The sequence below is a fragment of the Lithobates pipiens genome, unplaced genomic scaffold (assembly GCF_037356315.1).
Source record: "Lithobates pipiens isolate NorthernLeopardFrog02 unplaced genomic scaffold, aLitPip1_a1.2 Scaffold_10, whole genome shotgun sequence".
Lineage (NCBI taxonomy): Eukaryota > Metazoa > Chordata > Amphibia > Anura > Ranidae > Lithobates > Lithobates pipiens.
The window spans coordinates 35,783,575-35,811,470 of record NW_027507686.1 but is presented as its reverse complement, the minus strand read 5'-3'; the positions used below and the strand labels follow the sequence as shown (position 1 = coordinate 35,811,470).

The 27,896-nt window shown below is 46.7% G+C and overlaps 1 protein-coding gene across 1 annotated transcript in view; it reads right to left on the bottom strand.

Moving 5' to 3' along the window:
• The window catches only part of CMTM4 (CKLF like MARVEL transmembrane domain containing 4), a 57,252-nt gene that overhangs the window by 6,976 nt on the left and 22,380 nt on the right, over positions 1-27,896 (bottom strand). The window contains exon 2 of the mRNA XM_077454181.1: positions 21,142-21,318. Coding sequence (XP_077310307.1) covers positions 21,142-21,318 — 177 coding nt within the window. The remainder of the gene's footprint in view (positions 1-21,141; positions 21,319-27,896) is intronic.

The window sequence follows — 27,896 nt, the reverse complement described above, 5'->3', positions numbered from 1 at the left end:
TGGACACAGCTGATCACATTGAAAAGGGCTGCTGTGATTGCTCCTTTACCGTGATGTACAATAAGCTGAGTCTGAAGATACATCGGTCACAAAGCACCGGATGTACGCTACAGGCGGCACACGGGGGGAGTCCTGGGAGGGTGTCCATGGACATCACCCCAAAACTGGAAGCCCGCACTGTAGCCATCTTTTGGCAATAGCGTGGGCGGGAAAAAGTTGAAGTGGTTGTAAACCTCAGACATGAAATAAGAACAAAAGCATATCCCTTTTCAACCAGGGTTCCGTGGATCCCTAGGGTTCCTCCAGAGGTTGCTAGGGGTTCCTTCAGCATTGAGCAATTTCTGCCTCTCAGATAAGTTCCCATTGACACCAATGATCTTTTTAGCCATCTGTAAGGAGGTAATTCTTCCCAATGACCACAAGTGTAAGGAGCATTCCTCTCACTGACCATCACACTAATGTATCATGAGATGCAGATTTCACATTTGTAGCAGGGTTTCCCGAGACCAGAGAACTATTTCAAGGGTTCCTCTGAGTTGAAAAGGTTGAGAAAGACTGGTCTATAGTGTGTACTTGTCTCAATCCAGAGCACTAAGTGTCATTTCTCTCAGCTGCCTCATTCCTCTGCTATCTACATGAGTAATTTCTGACAAAGTTTTCCTGACACCAAGAGAAACAAGGCGAGAGGGGAGGGACACAAGCCTGTAATAGACAACCTCAGCTCTGTTCCTGTAATAAATCTGGACTTTGAACAAATGTAGAGAAGAGAAGACTGCCGATAAACAGGTACAACGTATGTAGGAGGATTTGTTTAATCTCTGAGTATCACCTGAGGCCAGTCACTTCACTGGGTATATGTAAGGGTTTACAGACACTTTTTAAGCATTGACTTGGAACAAATGCGCAGATAAGGAGTTCTGACTTCACTTGCTACATGCTTAAACATAGTCAGTGACTCTAAAAGCATCAAAGTCAAAGACTGCCAGGCATCTAGTATTTTAAGAAGGGGGTAAGAATTTGCAGCCTCTGTATATATTTCCATGCAGCTCCACTTTGGAAACTGAAGAGCTCAAAATAAAAAAACATAGAATAAGTAATCCCAGTCACTAAAATCATACATAAGTGTTAACATGAAATATCATTTGAAAAGTAATTTTTCATCTATTTGAAAATCGACAAAGTTCATTAACATAGAAACTGGTGATCCAGCACCAAGACTCAAACAAAAAGGAAGAGAAGGAATGGTAGCAAGTCAGTTTTAACCAGTTCCGGACTTTACTGCTACAGTGCGGCGCCGCTTCGCTGGATCGTGTATATACACGTGATCCAAAATTTCCAGGTAGGGGGCGTACACGGGCGCCGCCCCGGCTGTGCCGTCATTCACTACAGCACAAGCTGATCATCGGGTCATGGCCAATAATGTATGCTGATCTGCTGAGCGAATGACAGCTACGAGCCCTGTGTTGGTGAACGACACAGGGCTTTCTACGGAGAGCATGGCTGTTTTTGTTCACCCTGCAAAGCAGAGAGCAAACAGTAACATCCCTTAGTTTAACCCTTTGATTGCGCCTATAGGTTAACCCCTTCCCAGCCAGTGTAATTAGTACCGTGACAGTATAGTATTAACACTGATCACTGTATTAATGTCACTGGTGATGGCAGTATCAATTAGTCAGATCCCACCCAGTGTTAGTTAGTGTCAGATTGCCCACCGACTTTAAGCCGCTTACCGCCATTACTAGTATAAAAATAAAATACAAATTCCAGTATATATGTGCACGCCATCATTTGTAGACGCTATAAGTTTCACTCTAAAAAAAATTAACATATGCTTTTTGAGATTTTTTTTTTTTTTTATCAAAGACCTGTAGCAAAATACATTTTGGCCTAAACTTTTTTTTAATTTATTTTTTTAATTGGATATGTTTTATAGTTTTTTTTTTTTGGTTTTTAATTGTCAGTCTTGTTTTGTCTATATAATAAAAAAAAAGAAAAACCCATAGGTGATCAAATACCACAAAAAAGAAAGCTCTATTTGTGTGAAAAAACTGATATCAATTTTGTTTGTGCACAGTGTTGCATGACCGTGCAATTACCAGATAAAATAGCGCAGTTCTAAATAGTAACAAATAGCCTGGTTATGAAGGACATAAAACCTTCCAGAGCTTGTAGTTAAAAGAAAGAAAGAAAAAAAAAAAAAAACGAACACTGTTGTCTACCGGTTTAGGTGCATCAACACTGACCAGACCCCGCCACATACCAGCCAATGCATTGAAGGGGGCTGGTGTGCAGCATGGTCTGGTGAGTGTTGATGCACCTAAACCGGTAGACCACAGTGTTCACTTTTTTTTTTTTTTTTTACTTTATTGAAATGCCACACAGTATCTGGCAGCATGTGGTGACCCATACAGGACTTGTTTCAGCACTCAGCACCGCAACGCAGTGGTGTGAACCTACAACACCCAAGACGAAGCATTTCACAGTCTTGCAGTGAGGATGTGGTTGGACTGCGCCAGAATAGCCGCCCAACGCACTTAGTGTAAATGGATCCCAAGTCCTGGTTCATATCGATTCTACTTTGAAATTGTGCTACTTTACCTGAAGTAGCGCAATTTCAAAGTAGCAGGTCAGCACGATTTCAGGTGCTACTTGAAAGGCAACTGTGCGGCTTCGTGCACAAAAGTCTATTGAAGTCGCACCCAAAAGCGGCAAAAGTAGTGCAGGAAATACTTTTGAAAATTGGTGCGGTGCCGTAAAGTTGGCGTCACACCAATTGAAACCGTGTCATTGGCGGCAATAGGCTGCGACTTGTCATGTGATTTGACCTGTCAAATCGCATGACAAATCACTCCAAGAAGGAGGGCTAAATGTCATCCAGTTAGGGTTTACATTTTACATCAAGAGGCGGCTATTTATTTACCAGTGTAGTCATAGGTCAAATATTCCTCCAACCCCCGTTCATGGAAGAAATGCAGTTATCCCCTATAGGCTTAATTACATGTTACAATATTCTAAGCCGGGTTAGGACACAATGATACATTCTCTGTATAAGAGAGGTGAATCTAATACACAGCTGGGTTCTGGGCTTACCAAAAGATTAAGACCACAATTAAAGAGGTACAAATATGCATTTGTAAAGCCCAACTCTAGCTTACATTTTCTTTTTATATTTCAACATGGAGAGGGGTAAGAAATTAGATTTTTATTGCTATGTGCCCTATTGAGGAGATTTCTTCTTGGTGCTGTCACTGGCAGTACTGGGACAGGATTGTCCAGTGCCCAAGGCAAAGATCCAGAATTGCAGACACACACACACACACACCGTAGAATGGGTGTACCACCCTGCATCAATTTTTGCCCATTACTTCACTAAGCCCAAGGCAACTACCCCTCCTGCCCACCCCTTGTCCTGGCCCTGGTCACAGGAAAAGCAAATGAGAGGAAGTCTCTGGAAACAGTTGCTGGATTTGGACTTAAAGTGTAAGTATACTCAAAAGGTTTTTTATTCTCCCCATTTTGAATAGAGTAAGGAAGAGAAGGGTTGAAACCTGTCTATGTAGTTTTTGTTGTCTGTGCCCCATTGGGGAGATTTGCCTTAATTTCCTGTTGTGTTAAAGGGGTTGTACACCCTCAATGTTTTTCACCTTAATGCATTCTTTAAGGTGGGTAAGTAGTGGAGCAAAGTTTGCCTGGTACAGATTGGAGGGGGTCGGAGGTGATATCAACACCCAGATAGTGGATCGAGTCGGTCGTCCAGTGAAAGGAGAAAGCCAAGCGGAGAGATTTGATAATGTCCATGTCCCCAGTGATGTTAAGAATGGACGATTTAGAGAAGTTAATGTGGAAAAAGGGAAAGAGCCCCATAATCCTGCAGAGACTGGAGCAGTTTTAGAAGGGAAGTAAGTGGTTCCGTTAGGAAAAAGATCAAGTCATCCGCAAAAGCGGCCACCTTATGCATCCACAAAGCATTTGAAACACCAGCAATGCCAGAGTCCGCCAGAACCGTACACAGGAATGGCTCTAGAGTGAGTATAAATATGAAAGGGGACAGGGGGCAGCCCTGTTGTGTGTCATTGCGTATGCCAAAAAAGTTGGATCACGTCTTGTTGACCTTGACTGCGGCCATGGGGTTAGAGTAGAGGGACATTATCCAGCTCAATATGGAGGACTGGAGACCAATATGTTCCAAGGTGGCTTGCATGGTTTACCCGGTTGAAGGCTTTCTCTGCATCCGTAGACAGCAAGAGAAGAGGTCAGTTTGAATATCTGGCTGCATGGATCAAGCTCACCACAGAAACGGTGTTATCGCACGGTTCACGTAAAGGGCACGAAGCCCGCTTGATCTTTGTGAATGAGACTCAGGATATGTGGGAGCAATCTATTGGCCAACATTTTTGCAAATAGTTTCAAATCCGTATTCAGGAGTGCTATCGGACGGTAATTCTCCGTAGCATGTCCTTCCCCGCCTTCTGAATAAGGAAAATATAGGCTCTTAGAGTGTCAATTGGGAAAGACTCCCTTCTGTGATTGAGTTTAGGCAGAGACCAGTGGACAAGATAGGGTCTCAAAGAAGGCTTTGTAGTAGCTTGGGGTGAGGCCATCGGGGCCAGGGGCCATCTTTGGTTTGGAGTTGGCAAGGGCCACTCCCAACTCCTTGACCGTGATGGGTTCCTCTAATTCCTCTCCGACTGCAAGAGGAAGAGATGGCATGCCCGAGGAGGCAAGATAGGACTGGGGGGGTGGTACCGCCACCAAAAGGGGACACCAAAGAAGGCGACCGGCCTAGGTTTTAGAGGCCCTCATAAAAAAGGAGCAAAACTCTGCTGCCATATCAGAGGAAGTATGGAGCTTCCTGGTCTGTCCATAGACCTCCCCCACTAGTGAGTGAGTCTCCCCGAAAGGATGGCAGGCCGGGAAGAGTCAGCCAATACCAAAGGCAGGGCAAAACAAAGTATAACAGGTGAAATAAAGGCAGGCGGCCCGACTCCACTAAAACAGGCCCCTGTATACCCAGACCCTATGCCCAACGTCCTGTACAGAAAACTGTATGGTTAACTAAGGCACAGCAATAATATACAAGCAGCCAAACTCACAGTACCCAAAGAGTCAAGGCAGATCAGAGCCCGTAAAAGTCCAGTCCTTGGTGTCACAGAGCTGTTTGATGTTTCTGGAGTGAGACTCAGGGTCACAGTCTGTACAGTCTTACCAACCACACTTATTGAAGAGGATGTAAGGCTTCGGATGAGGTCAGTGGGACCTTGGAGCTTCACGACTAGAGGTACGAGACCGGGGTCTGCGCAGCCACTGCGTTCTTGGCAGAGGTCCAATCCCTGCTTCCGCACGATTAGATGAAAGGGGTGGCCTCTGCTTCACAAATCACTTCCAACAGAGGTCGCATAAGGCCCTGTAGGGCCCGTGTTTGTCTGGAGACATCAGGGTAGATCCGAATCATGGCTCTGTCAAAGTCAGTGGGGTCCTTTGACCAAACCAGGCATAGGATGTCTTCTTTAGAAGTGAAAAAATGTACCCTACAGATCACGTCTCGTGGTAGGCCTGGAGGAGCACAGCCTTGGGAAGAAAGGGTGGGGTGCCCTAGGGCCCGAGACTCTGTGGACCCTGTCCAGCTCTAGCTCTGAAGTAGGTTTGCCCAGGAGCGGATTAATATACCAGTCACAGAGGCCCATAGGTCCGGGCCCATGAGGACCTCTGGAATGCCATGTCGCAGATTATTGCGCCTACTACGATTTTCCCCATCATCTAGCCGCAGTTGAACTTCAACAAGATGATGGCAAAAGGCCTGTTGTTCCCTCTCCAGGGTAGTGATGTGGGCATCTGTGACACTTGTGGATGACTCCAGGTCCATTACTCGCTCCTCCACTGAGTCCACCTGCTGGCGGAGGTCATGGAGCTCCCAAATAAGGACATTCACAATTGAGGTAGCCACGGCCTGGAGGTCTTGTTTGGTGGGTAGTTCTGCAACAATGTCCCGGAGGGGCCCTACAGGGTAGCCGACTGTCTCCACCAATATTCTCTAATGCAGGCTGTGGGTCAGACCAGGGCAGGTATGCAGACAGTGTGACCAATCTTGAGAGTCCCCAGCCCCTGCCTGTGTGTTTTTCTTACTGCTGCTACTAGCGGCGGTGGCGCTTTCTGGGGTGACTGAGATTGCGGTTTGCCGTAAAAAGTAGTAGGTGTTAACTGGTCCCCTGGGTTCCCTGGTACTCAGCGGGTGCTTGCGGTCCCCAGCATTAATAGAAAGGCTCGCCTGATTGATCCGACGGGCGATTCCTGGTTTCAGCCCGTGCAGAGCTTCAGTCAGCACGTCTTCACGCTGCCATCATCAAGCCACGCTCATTATTTACTTTTAACCTGTATTCCAAAGACCATTTTTTATTTTGACATGTGACCAGCAGCAGAGGACTAGAAGCTCTCCCTTCCACCGTTTCCCTACAGACAGGCCGGGAAAGAGCTTTGCTAAAAAAAGAAGAGAGCAGAAAGGTTACTTCATCAGAATGCTGTTGCTCCTGCATTGTCAAATGGAAGGCTTTGGGTGACAAAGTTGAATAGTATATTTTTCACAACAGAATAGTGAGGTCACCAACCTGATTGTGTTGCTTGGCAGGACTGTGTAAGTTTCAGGGCTGGACATATAGAGATACAAATCTTCCAACAGGAAAGACAGGTCCCTTATATGTGTATTTTCATGTGTGCCTGGAGTTCAGCTTTAAGACCCAATATAAAGCAGAATATCGAATGTTCTTGTATTAACTCAACCCATGGCTCAAGATGTATAAAGAATTCAGCACACACCATTCTTTTACACCATAATGACCGACGTTGCACAAAATTCTGTAAAGTTACAGCAGATGTACAGATAATCCTGAACAGCCATTCATCCCGGCATGCATACAGCTGACCCAGGATTTCCTATTCACTGCCCAAAGCAAACAATAAAATGTGTATTTAAAGTGGTATTAAACCTAAAAGAAAAAACATTTACTATATTAAAGCTTACCAATTCTTAGATGCAGTGCCTTTATTCGTTTTCTTTTTAAGGCCATTTCCTTTATTTTCAACTGGTGATCTGGCTGGTAAGTCTGTTGTTTTGCAAAAGAACAAGCTGTCCTGCACATATATATCGGTTACAGGGATGGGACAAACCATTCAACACTGGCAGGGGTGCTTTTATTTATGTAAAACCCTTATGCCTAAAGGAACAAAACAGTTTGCTGTAACTGCCTATAACATGTTAGCTTGAGGTTGGCTTCAATGTATTTAGTGTACATAATGCTAGGTACACAAGATCATTTTTTTTTCTTTTAACCCAGGAGGTTGAAGGAAAATAAAAAAATTAGGCGGTCGCTGTACTAACTATCCAATGTTAGTACATCAATATCACCACTGAGCTATTGTGTTCTAAGAGGGGGATTGACGGCCAGAACATACCGGTCAGCACTCACAGCCATTGGCTGAGAGCGCTGATCGGCAGATGTTTTTCAGGCAGACCGGCTTCTGTACAAACGGGCCAAATAGTCAGGCTGTGTGTACGGGGCTTAAATCTGCTAGTCCATCGAACACTTCCCACCCCCCAGACTTGCAATGCTGCTGTCCAAAGTTGCCCCGTGCTTCTTCATCCGGTGTGGGGGGGGGGGGGGGGCGTTACTGGCCAGATGACCAGGTGAAAAACAGAGGGAAAGACGACAAAAAAACAAACAAAACAAAAAACCAAAAAAAAAACAAATGCAGACTCCCCATCTAATGATTGCTAAGCTGCAATATATTTACATTTTTGGTCTGGTGTTTATTACCACTTTAAGCAAGAAGTCACGGGGCACACAGTTTATTTCTGATAGTTTTTATTGCAAAAGTATGCAGAGAATAAGAGACCCGCAGAGAGTGAAAACAAGCCTAATGCACAAGACAGCATTTTTCACACGCCATTAAACCCTCCGCTAGCAAAACTCTGTGTTGGGAGCTTCTATTGAGAGTTATTGGCAGCCAGACCCCCACAGGCCATGTGTCTTCCATTATGCAGGTCAAGATCAATCCACCACTGGTATTTACAAGGAGCGCAGCAAAGATAAAACACATGAGCTGACCCATTCAATAAAAAGGGAATACAGAAAGCAGAGTGTACCAATAAGTGGGCATTAGGGTGGAGGGCGGGAGGGAGGGCGAGAGGGAGGGAGGGAGGGAGAGAGGGCGAGAGAGCGAGAGGGGAGGGAGGGCGAGAGGGAGGGAGGGAGGGCGAGAGGGCGAGAGGGAGGGAGGGCGAGAGGGCGAGCGAGAGGGCGGGAGGGCGAGAGGGCGGGAGGGCGAGAGGGAGGGAGGGCGAGAGGGCGGGAGGGCGAGAGGGCGGGAGGGCGAGAGGGCGGGAGGGCGAGAGGGCGGGAGGGCGAGAGGGCGAGAGGGCGGGAGGGCGAGAGGGCGGGAGGGCGGGAGGGCGAGCGAGAGGGAGGGAGGGCGAGAGGGAGGGAGGGCGAGAGGGAGGGAGGGAGGGAGGGCGAGAGGGAGGGAGGGCGAGAGGGAGGGAGGGCGAGAGGGAGGGAGGGCGAGAGGGAGGGAGGGCGAGAGGGAGGGAGGGCGAGAGGGAGGGAGGGCGAGAGGGCGGGAGGGCGAGAGGGCGAGAGGGCGGGAGGGCGAGAGGGCGAGAGGGCGAGAGGGAGGGAGGGCGAAAGGGCGGGAGGGCGAGAGGGCGGGAGGGCGAGAGGGCGGGAGGGCGAGAGGGCGGGAGGGCGAGAGGGCGGGAGGGCGAGAGGGCGGGAGGGCGAGAGGGCGAGAGGGCGAGAGGGCGAGAGGGCGAGAGGGCGGGAGGGCGAGAGGGCGAGAGGGCGAGGGAGGGCGAGAGGGCGAGAGGGCGAGAGGGAGGGAGGGCGAAAGGGCGGGAGGGCGAGAGGGCGGGAGGGCGAGAGGGCGGGAGGGCGAGAGGGCGGGAGGGCGAGAGGGCGGGAGGGCGAGAGGGCGGGAGGGCGAGAGGGCGAGAGGGCGAGAGGGCGAGAGGGCGAGAGGGCGGGAGGGCGAGAGGGAGGGAGGGCGAGAGGGCGGGAGGGCGAGAGGGAGGGAGGGCGGGAGGGCGAGAGGGAGGGAGGGCGGGAGGGCGAGAGGGAGGGCGGGCGAGAGGGCGAGAGGGAGGGAGGGCGAGAGGGAGGGCGGGCGAGAGGGAGGGAGGGCGAGAGGGCGAGAGGGCGGAAGGGCGAGAGGGCGGGAGGGCGAGAGGGCGGGAGGGCGAGAGGGCGGGAGGGCGAGAGGGCGAGAGGGCGAGAGGGCGAGAGGGCGAGAGGGCGAGAGGGCGAGAGGGCGGGAGGGCGGGAGGGCGGGAGGGCGAGAGGGCGGGAGGGCGAGAGGGAGGGAGGGAGGGCGGGCGAGAGGGAGGGCGGGCGAGAGGGAGGGCGGGCGAGAGGGAGGGCGGGCGAGAGGGCGAGAGGGCGAGAGGGAGGGCGAGAGGGAGGGCGAGAGGGCGGGCGGGCGAGAGGGCGAGAGGGCGAGAGGGCGAGAGAGAGAGAGAGAGAGAGAGAGAGAGGGAGGGGGGGAGAGAGGGAGGGGGAGGAGAGAGGGAGGGGGAGGAGAGAGGGAGGGGGAGGAGAGAGGGAGAGGGAGGAGAGAGGGAGAGGGAGAGAGGGGGGGAGAGGGGAGGGGGGAGAGAGGGAGGGGGGGAGAGAGGGAGGGGGGAGAGAGGGAGGGGGAGGAGAGAGGGAGAGGGAGGAGAGAGGGAGAGGGAGGAGAGAGGGAGAGGGAGGAGAGAGGGAGAGAGAGGGAGAGAGAGGGGGAGAGAGGGAGAGGGAGGAGAGAGGGAGAGAGAGGGAGGGGGGGAGAGAGGGAGGGGGGGGAGAGGGACCCATAGACTTGCTTTGTAAGGAGTAGTAAAGTATAACCATTGTGTATCAGCAGAGAGCAGAGCCCAAGTATGTAATAAACAGACAGGGCTACCAGTCTATAATTTTCGGGAAAGTAGTAATAATCATTGAGGGATTTTTTTTCTTTTCAAAGTCCTATTTTATTGAGGCTGAGCAGGTTGTAGCTATTAATCTATATTTACTGCCTTCTTTTATAACTCGGCTGATGTTGGGCCCTGGGAATCACACTGAGGTCTCCCGAGGTTGAAGTGTGGAAGTGGGGAATCGTATCAAGTGCAATTACATCTGATCCCCGCTGTCTTCAAGGTCTTGTGTCAAGCCGCTGCCTTGCTGCAAAGTACAAAAGGGGGCACTCAATTGGCATGATTTCTATTTACACAACACCTTGCATTTTTCGCAGTGAATGCAAGGTGTTCTCTGATTGAACAAAGTGAAGATGATAGTGGCACTGCCTAGTGCAATCTGAGAACACTTGCAGGTGTTCTGTCAAAATAGCCAAATTTATTGAGATGAAAGCATCAGTAATCTGAGATTTAGTTTGGGTTCACACTGCATGCCGATGAGGCTCATAGCAGGGGTCCGGTGCGTTCTGGTTCACTGTTTCAGGTCCAATTTCAGCCTAAATTTTGGGCTGAATTCGGACCTGAAACTGACCAAAAGATGCACAGGGCTCCTGTGCAAATCTGCACAAGAGCCGCATCGGAGATATGTGCACTGGCTCCATAGAGAGCCGGTCACAATCTCTTGCTATTGCCAATTGGATGCTTTGTTTTGCATCCAATTTGCAATAGTGTGAACCGGCCTTAAAAGAGTTGCTGTTTTGACACAGTCCACTGTACACTCCGGTACACAAAGTCTGGCCGTGTTGTTGGTTAGTATCGGCAGACTAACAATGTCCACTCATAATATCATGTATCGGTGTGTATACGCTTGCCGGTGTTGCGTCAAAACAGCAACTCATCTACCTCTGCAATTAGAGATGTTTACAGTAACCGGAAGTGACGCGATTGGAGATTTCGACGAATTGCCTATTTTGACAGAACACTGTGCCGAGTGCCTGACTGTATTAATGGCCCATCGGAAAGGCTCAGGATTCGGATAGGAATCACACCACATTCCTGTTCACATTGCATGCGAACCTTTGCAGTGCGATTTGAACCCATTCATTTTGTATGGGCTCCATTCCCACAGCAGAGTACATGTTTACAAGTATTGGTACCTGTGAGTACATGTTTACAAGTATCGGTACCTGTGAGTACATGTTTACAAGTATCGGTACCTGTGAGTACATGTTTACAAGTATCGGTACCTGTGAGTACATGTTTACAAGTATCGGTACCTGTGAGTACATGTTTACAAGTATCGGTACCTGTGAGTACATGTTTACAAGTATCGGTACCTGTAAGTACATGTTTACAAGTATCGGTACTCGTTGGTGCAACCCTAATTCAGAGATAAAATTTTTACTCAATGTCGTCTTTGCATTGTGAGCTCAGTCGCTGTCGTCCAGGTTGGTGAATGGTTTTCTTTATGCCTGTTACTTCCTTGATAAAAAGAAATTAAACGGCAACCACTGAAGCTCATAAAGGAGACTGGAAAGGGAGGAGGTCGTCTTTCTGGGTTAATGTTCTTTAGCCAAGAATGAGAAGAATGAATTTCAGCTTTAGTAAGCACAATGCCAACCTCCTGTAATTCTTACAGACGTGCACATATTTAAGAAATAATCCCAAACCAAAGGTGGTAAAGCTCATGTGATTTCATATTTCAGCAAAATTTCTGCACCGTGGAGTCATGTGACCGTTCTAATCATGGGGGAGGAAGTGGTTTCATATTAATCATCATTGTAATAATTTTTCGCAAACTCTAGGTGTCTTCTACAGTGCCTTGCAAAAGTATTCACTCCCCTTGGCTTTTTACCCATTTTGTTACATTACAGCCCTTAGTTCAATGTTTTTTTTAATCTGAATTATATGTGATGGATCAATGCACAATAGCCTAAGTTAGTGAAGTAAAAATATATACATAAAACTGATAATTGGCATGTATGTATGTATTCACCCCCTTTGTTATGAAGCCCATAAAAAGCTCTGGTGCAACCAATTACCTTCAGAAGTCACATAATTGGTGAAATGATGTCCACCTGTGTGCAATTTAAGTGTCACATGATCTGTAATTACATATACACACCTTTTTGAAAGGCCCCAGAGGCTGCAACACCTAAGCAAGAGGCCCCACTAACCAAACACTGCCATGAAGACCAAGGAACTCTCCAAACAAGTAAGGGACAATGTTGTTGAGAAGTACAAGTCAGGGTTAGGTTATGAAAAAATATCAAAATCTTTGATGATCCCTAGGAGCACCATCAAATCTATCATAACCAAATGGAAAGAACATGGCACAACAGCAAACCTGCCAAGAGACGGCCGCACACCAAAACTCACAGACCGGGGCAAGGAGGGCATTAATCAGAGAGGCAGCACAGAGACCTAAGGTAACCCTGGAGGAGCTGCAGAGACTGGACTATCTGCACATAGGACGACAATAAGCCGCACACTCCATAGAGTTGGGGTTTATGGCAGAGTGGCCATAAGAAAGCCATTACTTTCAGCAAAAAACAAAATGGCACATTTTGAGTTTGAGAAAAGGCATGTGGGAAACTCCCAAAATGTATGGAGGAAGGTGCTCTGGTCTGATGAGACTAACATTTAACTTTTTGGCCATAAAAGAAAACACTATGTCTGACGCAGACCCAACACATCACATCACCTAAAGAACACCATGCCCAACATGGTGGTGGCAGCATCATGCTGTGGGGATGTTTTTCAGCAGTTGGGACTGGGAAACTGGTCAGAGTTGAGGGAAAGATTGATGGTGCAAAATACAGGGATATTATTGAACAAAACCTGTACCAGTCTGTGTGTGATTTGAGGCTAGGACGGAGGTTCACCTTCCAGCAGGACAATGACCCCAAACACACAGCTTAAAGCAACACTTGAGTGGTTTAAGGGGAAATATGTAAATGTTTTGGAATGGCCTAGTCAAAGCCCAGACCTCAATCCAATAGAAAATCTGTGGTCAGACTTAAAGATTGCTGTTCACAAGAGCAAATCAACCAACTTGAAAGGGCTGGAGCAGTTTTGCAAGGAGGAATGGGCAAAAATCTCAGTGGTAAGATATGGCAAGCTCATAGAGACTTATCCAAAGTGACTTGGAGCTGTGATAGCCGCAAAAGGTGGCTCTACAAAGTATTGACTTTAGGGGGGTGAATAGTTATGCACATTGACTTTTTCTGTTATTTTGTCCTATTTGTTGTTTGCTTCAAAATAAAAAAATAAAAAAATAAAAAAATGTTCAACGCTGTGGGCATGTTCTGTAAATTAAATGATGCAAATCCTCAAACAATCCATGTTAATACCAGCGTGTGAGGCAACAAAACACGAAGGGGGTTGAATACTTTTGCAAGGCACTGTATATTCCATGTACAAAAAAAAAAACTATGCTAAGCATTGATTTCCCAAGAATATGGGCGTACTATCTACAGAGCGTGCATTACAATATCACATAATGGAGCCCTGAACTCAAAGTGTATATATAAATCCTGAGAATGGCCTTCTCTTTTTTGATCTAAATGTAGCATTGAAAGTGTTGTGTTATATCTGCTGAATAAGTGAAAAAAAAAACAAAAAAACGTTTCTTCCTGTCAGAATCGTGTTGTACCGATACCAATATCGGTCCTGATACTAAGCATTTGTATAATCTAAACATCCCTTGTGACAGTAAGAGCCGGTTCACACAGCGGGCGATGCGAGGCGACACGACTCGCCTCGCCTCGCTCTCGCAAGTCGCCCCCGTTCTGTACAATGGAACCGTTCTGAGAGGAGCGACTCGAGTCGCTCCGACTCAGAAAAAAGGTTCCTGTACTACCTTTGGGCGACCTCGGGGCGACTTGCATTGACTTCTATACAGAAGTCATTTGCAAGTCGCCGCTGAGGCCGCGGCAGGTCGCGGCGAGGCAAGTCGGAGTCGCCTCGCCTCGCCTGCTGTGTGAACCGGCCCTAATAGGCAGTGACAGGTACTCTTTATGGAGAGATCGGGGGTCTACAAGACCCCAAACCCCTCCTCTGCACTTGAAAGTATTCAAAAACATCAAGATCTGCATTTTTTAATACTTTCTATTTTTTTTAAAACTGGCGCCTTTAAGATGCCAATAATCCGGGAAGTGATGTCATGACATGGCTTCCGGGTTACTAGATCCGAGACCTGAACAAAGCATCAGCTTTATTCAGCTCTTTGGGCCAGCCGGTGGATGTGCTGGTTGCTTGGGCCTCCTGGTGGGACGGGAAAGCCCGGGCAAGCGGTGGCATGCTTCTAATAACAGCCCAGCCGTTTATTTATTATAACAAAGCTGACAGTCTGCAGAACAGTACCAGTGTGATGCCTGCAGATGCACGTATCACCCCAGTAAAACCCCTTGAAGCAATATTGGTAACATCGGGTATGTTTGTGACCGATACGTCCAAAAAAGTGAATAGCGACCTCACCGATAATTGGTCGATCCCTAATAATAATAATAATAATAATAATAATAATAATAAGAGATCTAGCTCCTCGTATAAAAATGTGCTCCAAAATACTGCCTAATGGAGTCCTAGAACAGCAATAAAACTTCAACAGAAGTTTTGCATTTTACAGCTCATTCATAAAATGCATGTTGCGGTGTAAAGCCCACAGTGCCCTACAGAGTTCTCTCTACTTAAAGAGGAGGTCCGCCCACCACTGCAAAGATTAAAAACCAGCAGCTGCACATACTGCAGCTGCTGACTTAACAATCAGACACTTACCTGTCCTGGAGTCCAGCGATGTCGGCACTACAGCTGATGTTTCCATCAGCTGTCGGGTGATGCCGCCTCCACTGGGAGTAAGGAAACCCAGCAGTGAAGCTTTACTGCTTCACGCCGGGAACCCTACTGCGCATGCACGAGGCGCCGCTCCTCTCTCCTATTGGCCCGGCAGGTGGGGTAGGAGGAGGGAGCCCTGAAGTAACATCAATACCCGTGGCTGAGGCTCCTGGAAGTGGGAACAGCATACCTGTGAAAAAGACAGGTCTCCTGCCCCCCTCTCTCCCTCGAAAGGTGCCAAATGTGGCACCTGAGGGGGGAGGAGTAAAACGAGTGGAACTCCCCTTTAACAAAGAGGCCCATCATAGGACTTTGTCAGGTCAAGTGACTAGGGTCCCAAGGCAAGGGGAACGCAATGCTCATTTGTGAAATGTGCGTTACCTTTTTTTTTTTTAAACTGTGCCATGGGACTCCCTAGACTCCTTATGCCGTGTACACACGGCCGGACTTTTCGTCGGACTGAACTCCGAAGGACTTTTCAACGGAGTTCCGCCGAAGCGGACTTGTCTACACACCGTCCAACCATATTGATGTAGGATCGGACTAGAATAAGAAGTTCATAGCCAGTAGCCAATAGCTGCCCTAGCGTCAGTTTTCGTCCGTCGGACTAGCGTACAGACGAATGGATTTTTCAACCGGACTCGAGTCCATCGGAAAGATTTGAAACATGTTCTAAATCTAAAGTCTGTGCGATTTTGATACAGTAAAGGTCCGATGAAGCCCACATACGGTCGAATTGTCAGACGGAGTCGCTCCATCGGACCTTTGCTGACAAAAAGTCCGGCTGTGTGTACACGGCATAAGAGTAGCCCTGAAAAGATGAGTGTAGCCGTTTCAGTGCTGCTGTCCAACTTTTTCCGGTATATAGTCATTCATGTATTGAAATAGCGGTTTTGTCATGAATAATTGGTGCCTTTTAGCATACAAAGCATGTTGATTTAGCTGTGCAGAACTCAGTAACAATACTACTGCTGACACTGGTGACATTTGCATTGGATCTCGTAGCAGGAACACCGCCGTGGTCTTGTTTACCTGCTCTTGTGACAGGTACATTCAGTAGACCAAATCCGACTTCCAAGGACCTGCCTTCCCTGTTGACTCAGTGAAAGGAGCGCCGACAGATGGGGAGGACACACTTCAGATGTCACAACAAGTGGCTGAGAGACGTTCTAGGGGGCAATCCAGCAATAGACTGAGCAGCTTCTAGTCTTTGTTACATTCAAAGTATGACTACCACCGATAGTAGTACTAGAATGGAAAAGGGAAGGCAGGAAAGCTGCAATGCTCCACTGTTCAGGGATATCCTTAGTTTCTTTTTTGGACACAGGTGAACTTTAATGTGTATGTAAACTAGGGTGGATATAAATCAATGATTAGAAAAAATAAAAATAAAAGTTACCGTATATATATATATATATATATATATATATATATATATATATATATATATATATATATTTTTTTTTTTTTTTGGGGGGGATTTAAATCGATTTTTTGGGGGATTTTCATCAAATTTGTTTTAACAAAATATTGTTGGAGTAAAAATCAATGCAAAGATAGTTTTCTAGTTAAGATACATTAATAATTTAGTTTATTCAGCATGGAGCTTAGTTAAAGAGGGAGTCCACCTAAAAAAAAAAAAATTACTACAAGCCAGCAGCTACAAATACTGCAGCTGCTGACCTTTAACCACTTCAACACCGGCGTATTGTAATAATATGATCTTCCATCCTGGGCGGGCGTCACATGACGTCCTCTCATTCCCGGCTGTCTAGGCCAAGCGCGTGCACCCGCGGCATCGCTCGGGACCCGGTGCGTGTGCCCGGCGGCCGCAATCTCCGCCGGGCACCCACGATGGTCCAGGAACACAGCAGGACCGTGGATCTGTAAACACACAAATTCACGTCCTGTCAGTGGAGAGGAGACCGATGGTGTGTTCTCAGTACAGAGGAACACCGATCGGTCTCCTCCCCTTGTGAGTCCCCTCCCCCCACAGTTAGAATCACTCCCAGGGAACATAATTATCCCCTGAAGTGCCCCCTAGTGTAAACCTCTTCCTTGCCAGTCACGTTTACACAGTAATCAGTGCAATTTTATAGCACCGATTGCTGTGTAAATGTGAATGATCCCAAAAATGTGCCAAAAGTGTCCGATGTGTCAGCCATAATGTCGCAGTCATGAAAAAAAATAAAAAAAATAAATCGCAGATTGCCATTACTAGTAAAAAAAAATGCCATAGATCTATCCCCTATTTTGTAGATGCTATAAAACTTTTGCACAAACCAATCAATATATGCTTATTGCAATTTTTTTTAACCAAAAATATGTAGAAGAATACGTATTGGCCTAAACTGAAGTTTTTTTTTATAGCAAAAAGTAAAAAATATTAAAAAGCCTGTCATGGACTACAAATCACCTCCAATTTCCTCATCTCCCATATTTAAAGAGAAGGTGTTCTGTAGTTCATAGAAGGTAGCTGGTAAGGCTGATAACATTGTTAGAGATTCCAGTCCTGTGCACACAAAGTTACAAGGACACTAGATTTCTTGCAGGATCAACAGGTATTATTCGATTATACGATTGGCCAGCAAATGTTTATCAACATTCTTCAGCACAGAGCTAGAGAAGAGATACAAAGTAACATTTAGTTCTTGTAGATCAAAGGGATGAACTTCAGTCTGTAAATTAAGTCAACTTTAACCACTTAAAGAGGAACTGCAGTCTGCTCACATAATTTTTAATAAAAACATAGTTTGCCATTCTGAAGCTTCCCTCCAAACACTTTGCATATTATTTTATATATACTGTGATTCTGTACTTGCCAAATATGCTACAGAAATCTCCCTCCACCGAGTCTGGCTGCAACCATTTTAACTGAGGGCAGCTGAAGCTGCTGCCTGTTCACTTCCTGGATTTACACAGAGGCAAACCTTCAGGCCTGTAGCTCTCATTGGCCCTCTTACGACTCATCCCCACTACCTTCTTGGCAAACTCTCACTAGAGTGAGAGAGAGAGAGCTGTGCTGGATATCATAAGCCTAGGCCTTTTACCAGACAAGAAGCAGGAAGTGGGCTGTATAAGGTATTTACTGGCAGAAAATAAAATAAAAAGGTCCGCTTTAAAGACTAAGCCTTTTTCTCACACTTGTTGCTTACAAGTTAAAATCAATATTTTTTGCTAGAAAATAACTTACAACCCCCAAACAAACATTATATAGATATTTTTTAGCAGAGACCCTAGAGAATAAAATGACGGTCGTAGCAATATTTTATGTGACACTGTATTTGCGCAGCGGTCTTTCAAACGCAATATGTTGGGCAAAACAATACACTTCAATGAAATAAAAATAAAAAAAACTTAACAGTAAAGTTAGTCCAATTTGTTTGCATCATGTGAAAGATGATGTTACACCGTGAGAATCGTGATCTTTATTCTAAGCAAGAAAATCGTGATTCCCTTTTATACAGAATCGCGCAGCTCTACTGCCTTTTAAGGGCAGTGTTGAAGCAGCCTTAAATCGGGTGTAAACCCTGCAAAAAAACGAAACAAAAACATAAAAAAATCCTGTAAGACAAAAGGCATAATGAGCTAGTTTGCACCGCATACTGGCTCATTATGAAATACTTACCTTACAACGAAGCCCCCGCAGTGGTCCCCAGTCACTGCTGAAGGGGCTGACATGTTCCCCCAGTGTTACTTCCGGGTTTGCAAAATCAGGCACTGCGAGTGGCCGAAGCTGCAATGATGTCACTCCCGTGCATGCGTGCGGGAGCCCTCGGTTCCCAAGTTTCGGCACGATACACCGGAACTTCAGAGCGCATGCGCTTCCGACGTTCGTGGCTGCATGCAGGGTGAATATCTCCTAAACAGTGCAGGTTTAGAAGATATTCATTTTACCTACAGAGGAGCATTATGTTGAGCTTGGCAAAGGAATATTGGTTACTTCTGCACTACTATGTGTGATCTCTTATTTAAAGGGGTTGTAAACCTTCGTGTTTTTTCACCTTAATGCATCCTATGCATTAAGGTGAAAAAACACCTGGCAGTGATCGGCCCCTCCGTTTTACTTACCTGAGCCCTGGAACTTGACCTGGCGAGGACATGCTGTCTCTCTGCCCGGGGTTCTCTGCTCTTGATCGGATATATTGATAGCAGTGCAGCCATTGGCTCCCATTGTTGTCAATCAAATCCAATGATGTGGACGCTGGGGGCAGGGCCGAGATATATATTAGGGAGCGCGCACACAAGGTAGCCCCCTTGGGAGAGCGCTTCTACTAGGGAGTTATTGGATGTGGGGAGGAGCCGCGAGAGCCGCTGGGGGACCCCAGAAGACCAGGGTCAGGGCCACTCTGTGCAAGTAGAGGCAAATATGAAATATTTGTTATTAAAAAAAAAAAAAACGTAACCCGTACAATCACTTTAACCACTTGCCGCCCGCCCTATAGGCAATTGACGGCGGCAAAGTGGTTTCATAATCCTGATCGGACGTCATATGACGTCATCAGGATTATGAGCCGCTGCGGGCCCCCGGGGGTGCGCATCGCGGCGATCGTTGTTGCGGGGTGGCAGTCTGACACCCGGCAACTACGATCTTGGTAAAGAGTCTCCGACGGAGACTCTTTACCACGTGATCAGCTGTGTCCAATCACGGCTGATCACAGTGTAAATGGGAAGAGCCGGTGATCGGCTTTTCCTCACTCGCGTCTGTCAGACGCGAGTAGAGGAGAGCCGATCGGCTGCTCCTCTGACAGGGGGGGTCTGTGCTGATCGATTATCAGCACAGCCCCCCCGAGGATGCCCACACTGGAACACCAGGGATGCCACCAGACCACCAGGGAAAAGGTAATCCTCCCTAGACCACCAGGGATGCCAGTCAGCACAATGGATGCCAATCAGTGCCCATAATGGATGCCAATCAGTGCCCACAATGGGCATCACTGATTGGCATGCATTATTGTTTGGCACTGATTGGCATCCATTAGTACAGTATAACACCAATGCCGCCTATGAGTGCCCACCTGTGCCGCCCATCCATGCCCATCTGTGCCGCCCATCTGTGCCGCCCATCCATGCCCATCTTTGCCGCCCATCCATGCCCATCTGTGCCGCCCATCCATGCCAATCCGTGCCAATTTGTGTCACCTATCAGTGCCGCCTATCAGTGTCCATCAATGCCACCTCATCAGTGCCACTTCATTGGTGCCCATCAGTGCCGCCTTATCAGTGCCCATCAGTGTAGCCCCATCAGTGAAGGAGAAAACTTACTTATTTACAAAGTTTTGAAACTGAAACAAAAAAAACATTTTTTTTTCAAAATGTTCGGTATTTTTTTATTTGTAGCGCATAAAATAAAAACCGTAGAGGTGATGAAATACCACAAAAAGAAAGCTCTATTTGTGAGAAAAAAAAAATGATAAAAATTTCATTTGGGTACAGTGTAGCATGACCGCGCAATTGTCATTCAAAGTGCGACAGCGCTGAAAGCTCAAAATTGGTCTGGGCAGGAAGGTGTTTAAGTGCCTGGTATTGAAGTGGTTAAGCATGACTAAACAGTGTAAAAAATATACTAAAACAATATAATGTGAAAAAGAAGAGATAAGAGATAACTGCTCAACACCAACTTTGTTCCCACAGAAAATTCAAATAAATCTATAATCAAAAGTGAAGGGCTACGTCACCAATAGATGTATCCTATAATGAAGTGTTCAAGTGTTTAAACAGTTAAGGTAAAACCGCCGGATTTGCAGCGCATTTCGGCCGATATCGGTAGCGCTTTTACCCCCCGCTAGCGGGCGAGAAAGGGATAAAACCGCCGGCAATACGCCGCAACAGCGGCGTTTTGCTGGCGGCATTACAGCGCTGCTCCATTGATTTCAATGGGGAGCAGCGGTGGAGGAGCAGTAAACACACCGCTCCAAAGAAGCTGCTGGCAGGACTTTTCCCTGACGTCCTTCCAGCGCACTGCTGTAGTGTACTACAGACAATGGTGCAGATTTTTTAGGGCGGATTGCAGGCGCCATTTCTAATGCTACAGCGCCTGCAAAGCGCCCTGCTGCAATACACGTATAATCAAACTATAATAGTGTCCATAAAAAACTACTAGCATGAAATAAAAACTTCAAAACATAATTTGTGCAGTCCATTTACATTATGTAATTAATCTGTAGATATACATATGTGTGTGTGTGTGTGTGTGTGTGTGTGTGTGTGTGTGTGTGTGTGTGTGTGTGTGTGTGTGTGTGTGTGTGTTATATATATACATACACATACACACACACACACACACACACACACACACACACACACACACACACACACACACACACACACACTCACACACACAGTGTGCATGATGGCATAGTAAACTGTGCAGACAGTAGGAGACTCACCGTCAGAATCCAGTTGATGTGAGGGACGCGCTCATGGAGAGTCAGGCTGAACATAAGCAGTAAAACGCCGGTCACCACAAATGCGCTGCAGCTGACAAATTCAAAGAAATACAATCCTTCACATGGCGAGCATTCCATTATCGTCTCAATGCAGATAAATGCCAGCAGAGCCAGGAGCTGTCAACACAAAACACATCACAATCAGTTGTACAGAAACACGTATTTATAAGCAACTCAATCATTTCTAATGCCGTTTAGCTAATGTTGCGATCCATATACACCTGCCAGACAGAACAGCCTGGCCCTTTCTGCAGGCCACACTGCTCTAATGCAACACTTCTTGGTCCAAGAGACCAAACTGACGGGGCAATAGAAGAGAAGTGGAGGTACTCTCTCTGTCAAGCATGTTCACAGTATTAAAAGGAACAACAAAATTGTATGTGATTTTATATATATATATATATATATATATATATATATATAATATATATATATATATATATATATATATATATATATATATATATATATATATATATATATATATATATATATATATATATATATAGACCGAGCCTTTTCTGTCAATTTTCATTTACAAGTTTAAAACTGTATTTTTGGCTAGAAAATTAATTAGAACCCCCCAAACATTATTGATTATATTTATATTATTGATTATATTTTATCAGGGACCCTAGAGAATAAAATGCCAATTATTGCAATTTTTATGTCACACAGTATTTGCACAGCAGTTTTTCAAGTGCTATTTTTCCTCAGGCACGCCTGTAAAAACAGTAAGCCAGAGAAACACAGACGAGGGGGGGGTGGTGGTCCCTTCTCTAATGAGTCGCTTGGACTGCTTTCATGAGAAGCCAGCTGCCGGCTGAAAAAAAAATGTTACAAACGACCGGGGTTATGGCTGGTGTGTTGCGGTCGGCAAGTTGCTATTTTCGGCAGCCATTACTGCCACCTCTTTGGGCAAAAATCGCAGATAACCCTAGTTTTTATACTTGCCTAGAGTTTGTCTTTAAAGCTATGGGGGCACACACAGCTCAGCTCGGGTATCAGACTGAGTGCGCATGCACAGGTGTTTCCTTAGCACCTAGCCATCTAAAAGGAACCACCTCAAAACAGGGAGGTGGGCATATCGGCTTTGGGTTTATACCACTTTCACTCCGATTTTAATGGTTTTGGGACATTTTTATTTGGATGATAAATATTAACAAACAAGCACAAGTTGTAGTGGGTACAGGTGGCTCATGTTGATTTCCTAATCTGCAAACGGGTTCAAGTCAAACGACACGGTCACTGGACCAACTTGGCAAACAAGCAACTGGACTTTTTAGAAGGTGGTAAGCAACCTATGAAACCATCAAACATACTCATCCACTCCCTTGTGATCTCTCACCTTGACTATTGAAACTCCCTTCATCAGGCATGCTTCTGCCAATCTCATCTACATTAGCCATCGCTCAGTGCCTGCCACCCTCTGTCAATCTCTCCACTGCCTTCTGATTTCTCAGTGAATTAAATTCAAAATACAAAACATACAAACCCATTCACAACTCTGCCGCCAGCTTCATCAACTTTTCTCCAAATATCACCCAAACCATCCTCTCTGCTCTTCCCAAGGCTTCCTGCTCTCGTCTCCTCCTCCCATGCTCATCTCCAGGACTTCCCCAGAGCCTCTCCCATCCTCTGAAACTCTCTACCTTAATCTGTCCAGCTAACTCCTACTCTGTCCACCTTTAGGTGATCCCTGAAAATTCCACTTCTTTGGAGAAGCTGATCCCAACTCCACCTAACAACTGAACTTTTAATTCTTCCATCAGCTCATCCCCCGCAGTTATTACGTTTTGTACCGCTTGCCCCACCCTATTAGATTGTAAGCTCTTATGAGCAGGGCCCTCTTAAACCTCTTGTATTTATTGTATTGCAACTGTACGATCCCTTTATATTGTAAGGGCCGGTTCACACTGCAGGCGAGGCGAGGCGACTCCGACTTGCCTCGCCGCGACCTGCAGCGGCCTCGGCGGCGACTTGCAAATGACTTCTGTATAGAAGTCAATGCAAGTCGCCCCGAGGTCGCCCAAAAGTAGTACAGGAACCTTTTTTCTGAGTCGGAGCGAGTCGCTCCTCTCAGAACGGTTCCATTGTACAGAACGGGGGCGACTTGCGAGAGCGAGGCGAGGCGAGTCGTGTCGCCTCGCATCGCCCGCTGTGTGAACCGGCTCTAAAGCACTGTGCAACCAGTTGGTGCTGAATAAATTATGTATCATATAAATATTATTAATAACAACAACATCAACTTCCATTGTTTCCTCACTACAGCATCTTTAACCGCTTGCCGAAGACCTTACTTCGGTATACGGTGGCAGCGCGACTCTCCTGATCCAGATCACAGACTAGGTATGTGATCCGGCACATCCAGGTAGTGGGCACGTGTGCCGTCTGCGCCGTGGCTGTGTTTTGCGATTAGACACAGCACACGCTGATCAGCGGGTTCCGGCCAATGGATGTCCTCCGGCACCCGCTCTGTTCTGTCAGCAGGGATGTTATTCATCACTTGCCTTAGTAAAAACAGTGCACACAAACACTGGTTTAGGTACACATTTAGCCCTCGATGTTTAACCCCTTCCCAGACAGTATCATTAGTACAGTGACAGTACATATTTTTAGCACTGATCACTGTATTAGTGTCACTGGTTCCCACAAAGTGTACGATTGTCTGCCGCAGTCCTGTTTATAAGTCGCTAATCGCCACCATTACTATTAGATAAAGAGGAGGTTGGATATGTTTTATAGCAGAAAGTAAGAAATATGTTTGGTTTTCCAAAATGGTCGGCTTTTTTTGTTTATAGCGCAAAAAAAAAAAGAAAAAAAAAAAAACCAACCAGTGGTAAGCAGATACCACCAAAAAAATAAAAAGCTCTTATTTGTAGGAAAAAAATTATATAAATTTTATTTCTGTACACCATTGCATAACCACACAATTGTCAGTTAAAATAACACACTGCTGCATAGCAAAAAATGGCCTGGTCATGAAGGGGGGGGGGTAAATCTTCTGACATTCAAGTGGTTAAAGAGATGCTGTCTCCTCATTGCAGGGCAAGGTGACAATTTATGAAACTAGAACCCCCCCCCCCCCCAAGCCCTGTATAATCGCCTTACTTGCGCTCCTTAAAACTTCTTGCTCCTCTGCAATTGACATCGGGGGTCATCAACATAGCGTAGGCAATCTGTCATGTGACAGTGCTGGGGCTGAGCGATTGGCGGCTAAGCCTGGGCACTTTTGCAGTGGAGTAGGTCACATGCATTTTGATACCCGAAAGTATCTTCGCTGCCTGCAGAGGAAGAAGGAGCTGCAAGGGAGTGCAAGTAAGGTGAGTATATGTGGGTTGGGGGGGGGGGGGGTGGCCTTTTTCCCCAGACAATGAAAATGTTGAATGAATGAGGTATGGTGATGGTATCTATTTAAATCAACTAGATCCTAAAGACGGAGTCCAAGTTCTCTGGGCAATTGGGTGCTACTATTACAAAGCTCAAAACCATCTGTTAGAGAGAGGGGTACGAGAACATGGCCTCCCACCACTTTCCATATGACCCTCTTTAACCTTCATGCAACAAAGTTCCCATTTTCCTGCTGAAAATAGACATCCTATTTAAAATGGATGGGAGAAAAAGTAACCAGTTTATTAGATGCAGAAGGGAAATAAAATAAATAAATAAATAAATAAAAAAAAGGGAAGGAATCCGTCAGCTACTTCTTAGAAATAATATATGATTTCACTTTAAGATCTGTTTTCCCGAGGAGCTGCCATCACGAAGAATTAAAGCTCCCAGATGACGGAAGTGACAAGTTAATATTTCCCCTTCTGAGTGTCAGGAAAATGAATCAGAGCTCGGGGAAGGCAGCCTTTCCCCTCGCCGTCTCCCAACTTCCAGCAGATCGGAAATTCTCATCGTGTAAAATAACGTTGCTCGTACGCACAGACATCTTTTTGCATGGAGGGCTGACGGCGGTATAAAATATGAGGCGACAGACGTCAAGGAACCAGCATCTGACCAAGCTTGGTTGTTTTCTTTCACGTTACACATTTATACCCGAGGGAGATTCAAGAAAATTATTTTCCTCCCAGAGGAAGTATAACTGAGATTACAAATAAAGAATATGTGCACTTTTTAAAATGTCACAGCTTCTTACTATAGCCAGATAAAATCAAGCAACTTGCAAACCTCAGAGACTTTTTCTTCATTTTTGCGGTCTTAGTCATGTACTATATTCTTTTGACATTCCAGGTTCTCCACATATGGGGGGTGAAAGAAAAATGTAAAAAATATTCCTAGCATCCATTTGGACATTTTGCAATAGTCCATAGATTGCAATTAGCCAACAAGCCCATCCCACTGGGTTGCCAGAAATACCTTATTTTAAACATAATAAGCCTATACCAGCCTTTAGCAACCTTTTCAAACACAGAGAAACCCTTGAAATAACTTTCTGGTCTCAAGGAACCCCTGGTAAAAATGACTGACTATAACTCCAGATACATTGGTGTGAAGGTTAGTAGGAAGAACGCTCCTCACACTTGTGGTCATTGGGAAGAACGCTCCTCTGGGATTAGTGAAGAATCGGACAGTCTCACCATCTACCACCCGCAGTTTCGCCGGGAAGAGGATGCTATACTTGATCCCTTTAGCCCTCATGGAAGCCTTGACCGCATCGAAGGATCTACGCTGCTTCTGAGTCTCCATGGTGTAATCGGGAAAAAACAGTAGCTTAGAATTCTGGTACTTGACCTCCTTCAGCAGCCTCGCCGCTCTAAGCACCTCATCCCGGTCCCTGAAGTTCAACAAGCGCAGAATCAGGGTGCGCGGGGGGCTCCCCGCCGGTCCCCTCTGCGGAGGGACCCGGTGAGCTCTTTCCACCGTGAAGTAGGGGGACAACTGCGCCTCCGGGAACAGGGATCGGATAAGTTCTTCCACAAACACTGTAGGGTTCTGTCCCTCCACCCCCTCCGCCAGGCCGACGATTCGCAAATTATTCCGCCTACTGCGGTTCTCGGCGTCCTCTGCACGAAATTCCAGGGTCCTCACCTTAGCCTGCAAGGTCCGGAGCGCCACCGAGTGTTCCGCCAGCACATCCTCCGCCTGACCCACTCGTTGCTCCGCCACTCCCAGCCTCGAGCGGATCTTATCTAGGTCCTGCCTGATCAGGCCGACTTCCGTCTGGACCACCTCCATCTTCCCCGTCAGCGCCGTCTGGCAGGCCGCTATGGCGGCCATCACTTCAGGTATGCCCGGGAGGGAAGAAGCATCAGCCTCCGCCGGCGCGGTCTGCGTCGCCACGTTGGAATGGGCACGTGGTCCTCCCGCTCCACTGGAGTCCAGAGCGTCTAACGGCAAAGCCCCTGGGGGAAACCGATTCCTCCTACCGCCCTTGTGTCCCGCAGATGAACGGGACGGCATAGGGTGAGCCAGACAACCTGCCAACAGGCAATAGCACGGGTAAAAGGATGCAGAAGGATCAGTCTCTAGCAGAGCTCAGGGAAGCACGTCTGCTCACGCCGACATCTTGGCCACGCCCCCCCGGGAAGAACGCTCCTCACACGTGTGGTCATTGGGAAGAATGCTCCTCACACGTGTGGTCATTGGGAAGAATGCTCCTCACACGTGTGGTCATTGGGAAGAACGCTCCTCACACGTGTGGTCATTGGGAAGAATGCTCCTCACACGTGTGGTCATTGGGAAGAACGCTCCTCACACGTGTGGTCATTGGGAAGAATGCTCCTCACACGTGTGGTCATTGGGAAGAACGCTCCTCACACGTGTGGTCATTGGGAAGAATGCTCCTCACTCGTGTGGTCATTGGGAAGAATGCTCCTCACACTTGTGGTCATTGGGAAGAATGCTCCTCACACTTGTGGTCATTGGGAAGAACGCTCCTCACACTTGTGGTCATTGGGAAGAAGGCTCCTCACACTTGTGGTCATTGGGAAGAATGCTCCTCACACTTGTGGTCATTGGGAAGAAGGCTCCTCACACTTGTGGTCAGTGGGAAGAACGCTCCTCACACTTGTGGTCATTGGGAAGAACGCTCCTCACACGTGTGGTCATTGGGAAGAACGCTCCTCACACTTGTGGTCATTGGGAAGAATTACCCCCTTACAGATAGGTAAAGAAAAGATAAATGGTGTCAGTAGGAACTGATCTGAGAGAGACAGAAATTGCCCATGAAACCCTTAGCAACCTCTGGAGGAACCTAGGGTTCCAAGGAACCATGATTTTAGAAACCCTGGCCTTTTTGCTCCTCTTCATTTACAGAAATGATCTACTGAAGGCATCCACCATACAGGAGTTCACAATTTCTTTGCTTACCTAAAAGAAAAATCCCAGGAATAGATATTTTTACTTGGTTACATTGGCCCAACTTGGGCTAATGTAACTATGTGTATACCATGCATATGACACCCCTCCTGAAGCTGGAAAACATTGAAGTAGACACCGCTTCTCCAATGATCTCCACTTGTATTCGGGTTCTGGACCAAGCGGCTGACCTACTGCATTGTGAACACAAGGAGGTCATATAGGTGCCATTCAGAGTTGGGTTTTCATTTTCTCAATGAACGTAAAAAAACGATTCCCTGATTGGACAAGGTGGAGAGGTGGGGCATTGATGTTAGGCTCTCCACCTCGTCCAGAGTATGCTTTGCATTCACTGAGAAAATATAAAGCCTTCTCTGAATAAAACCCAT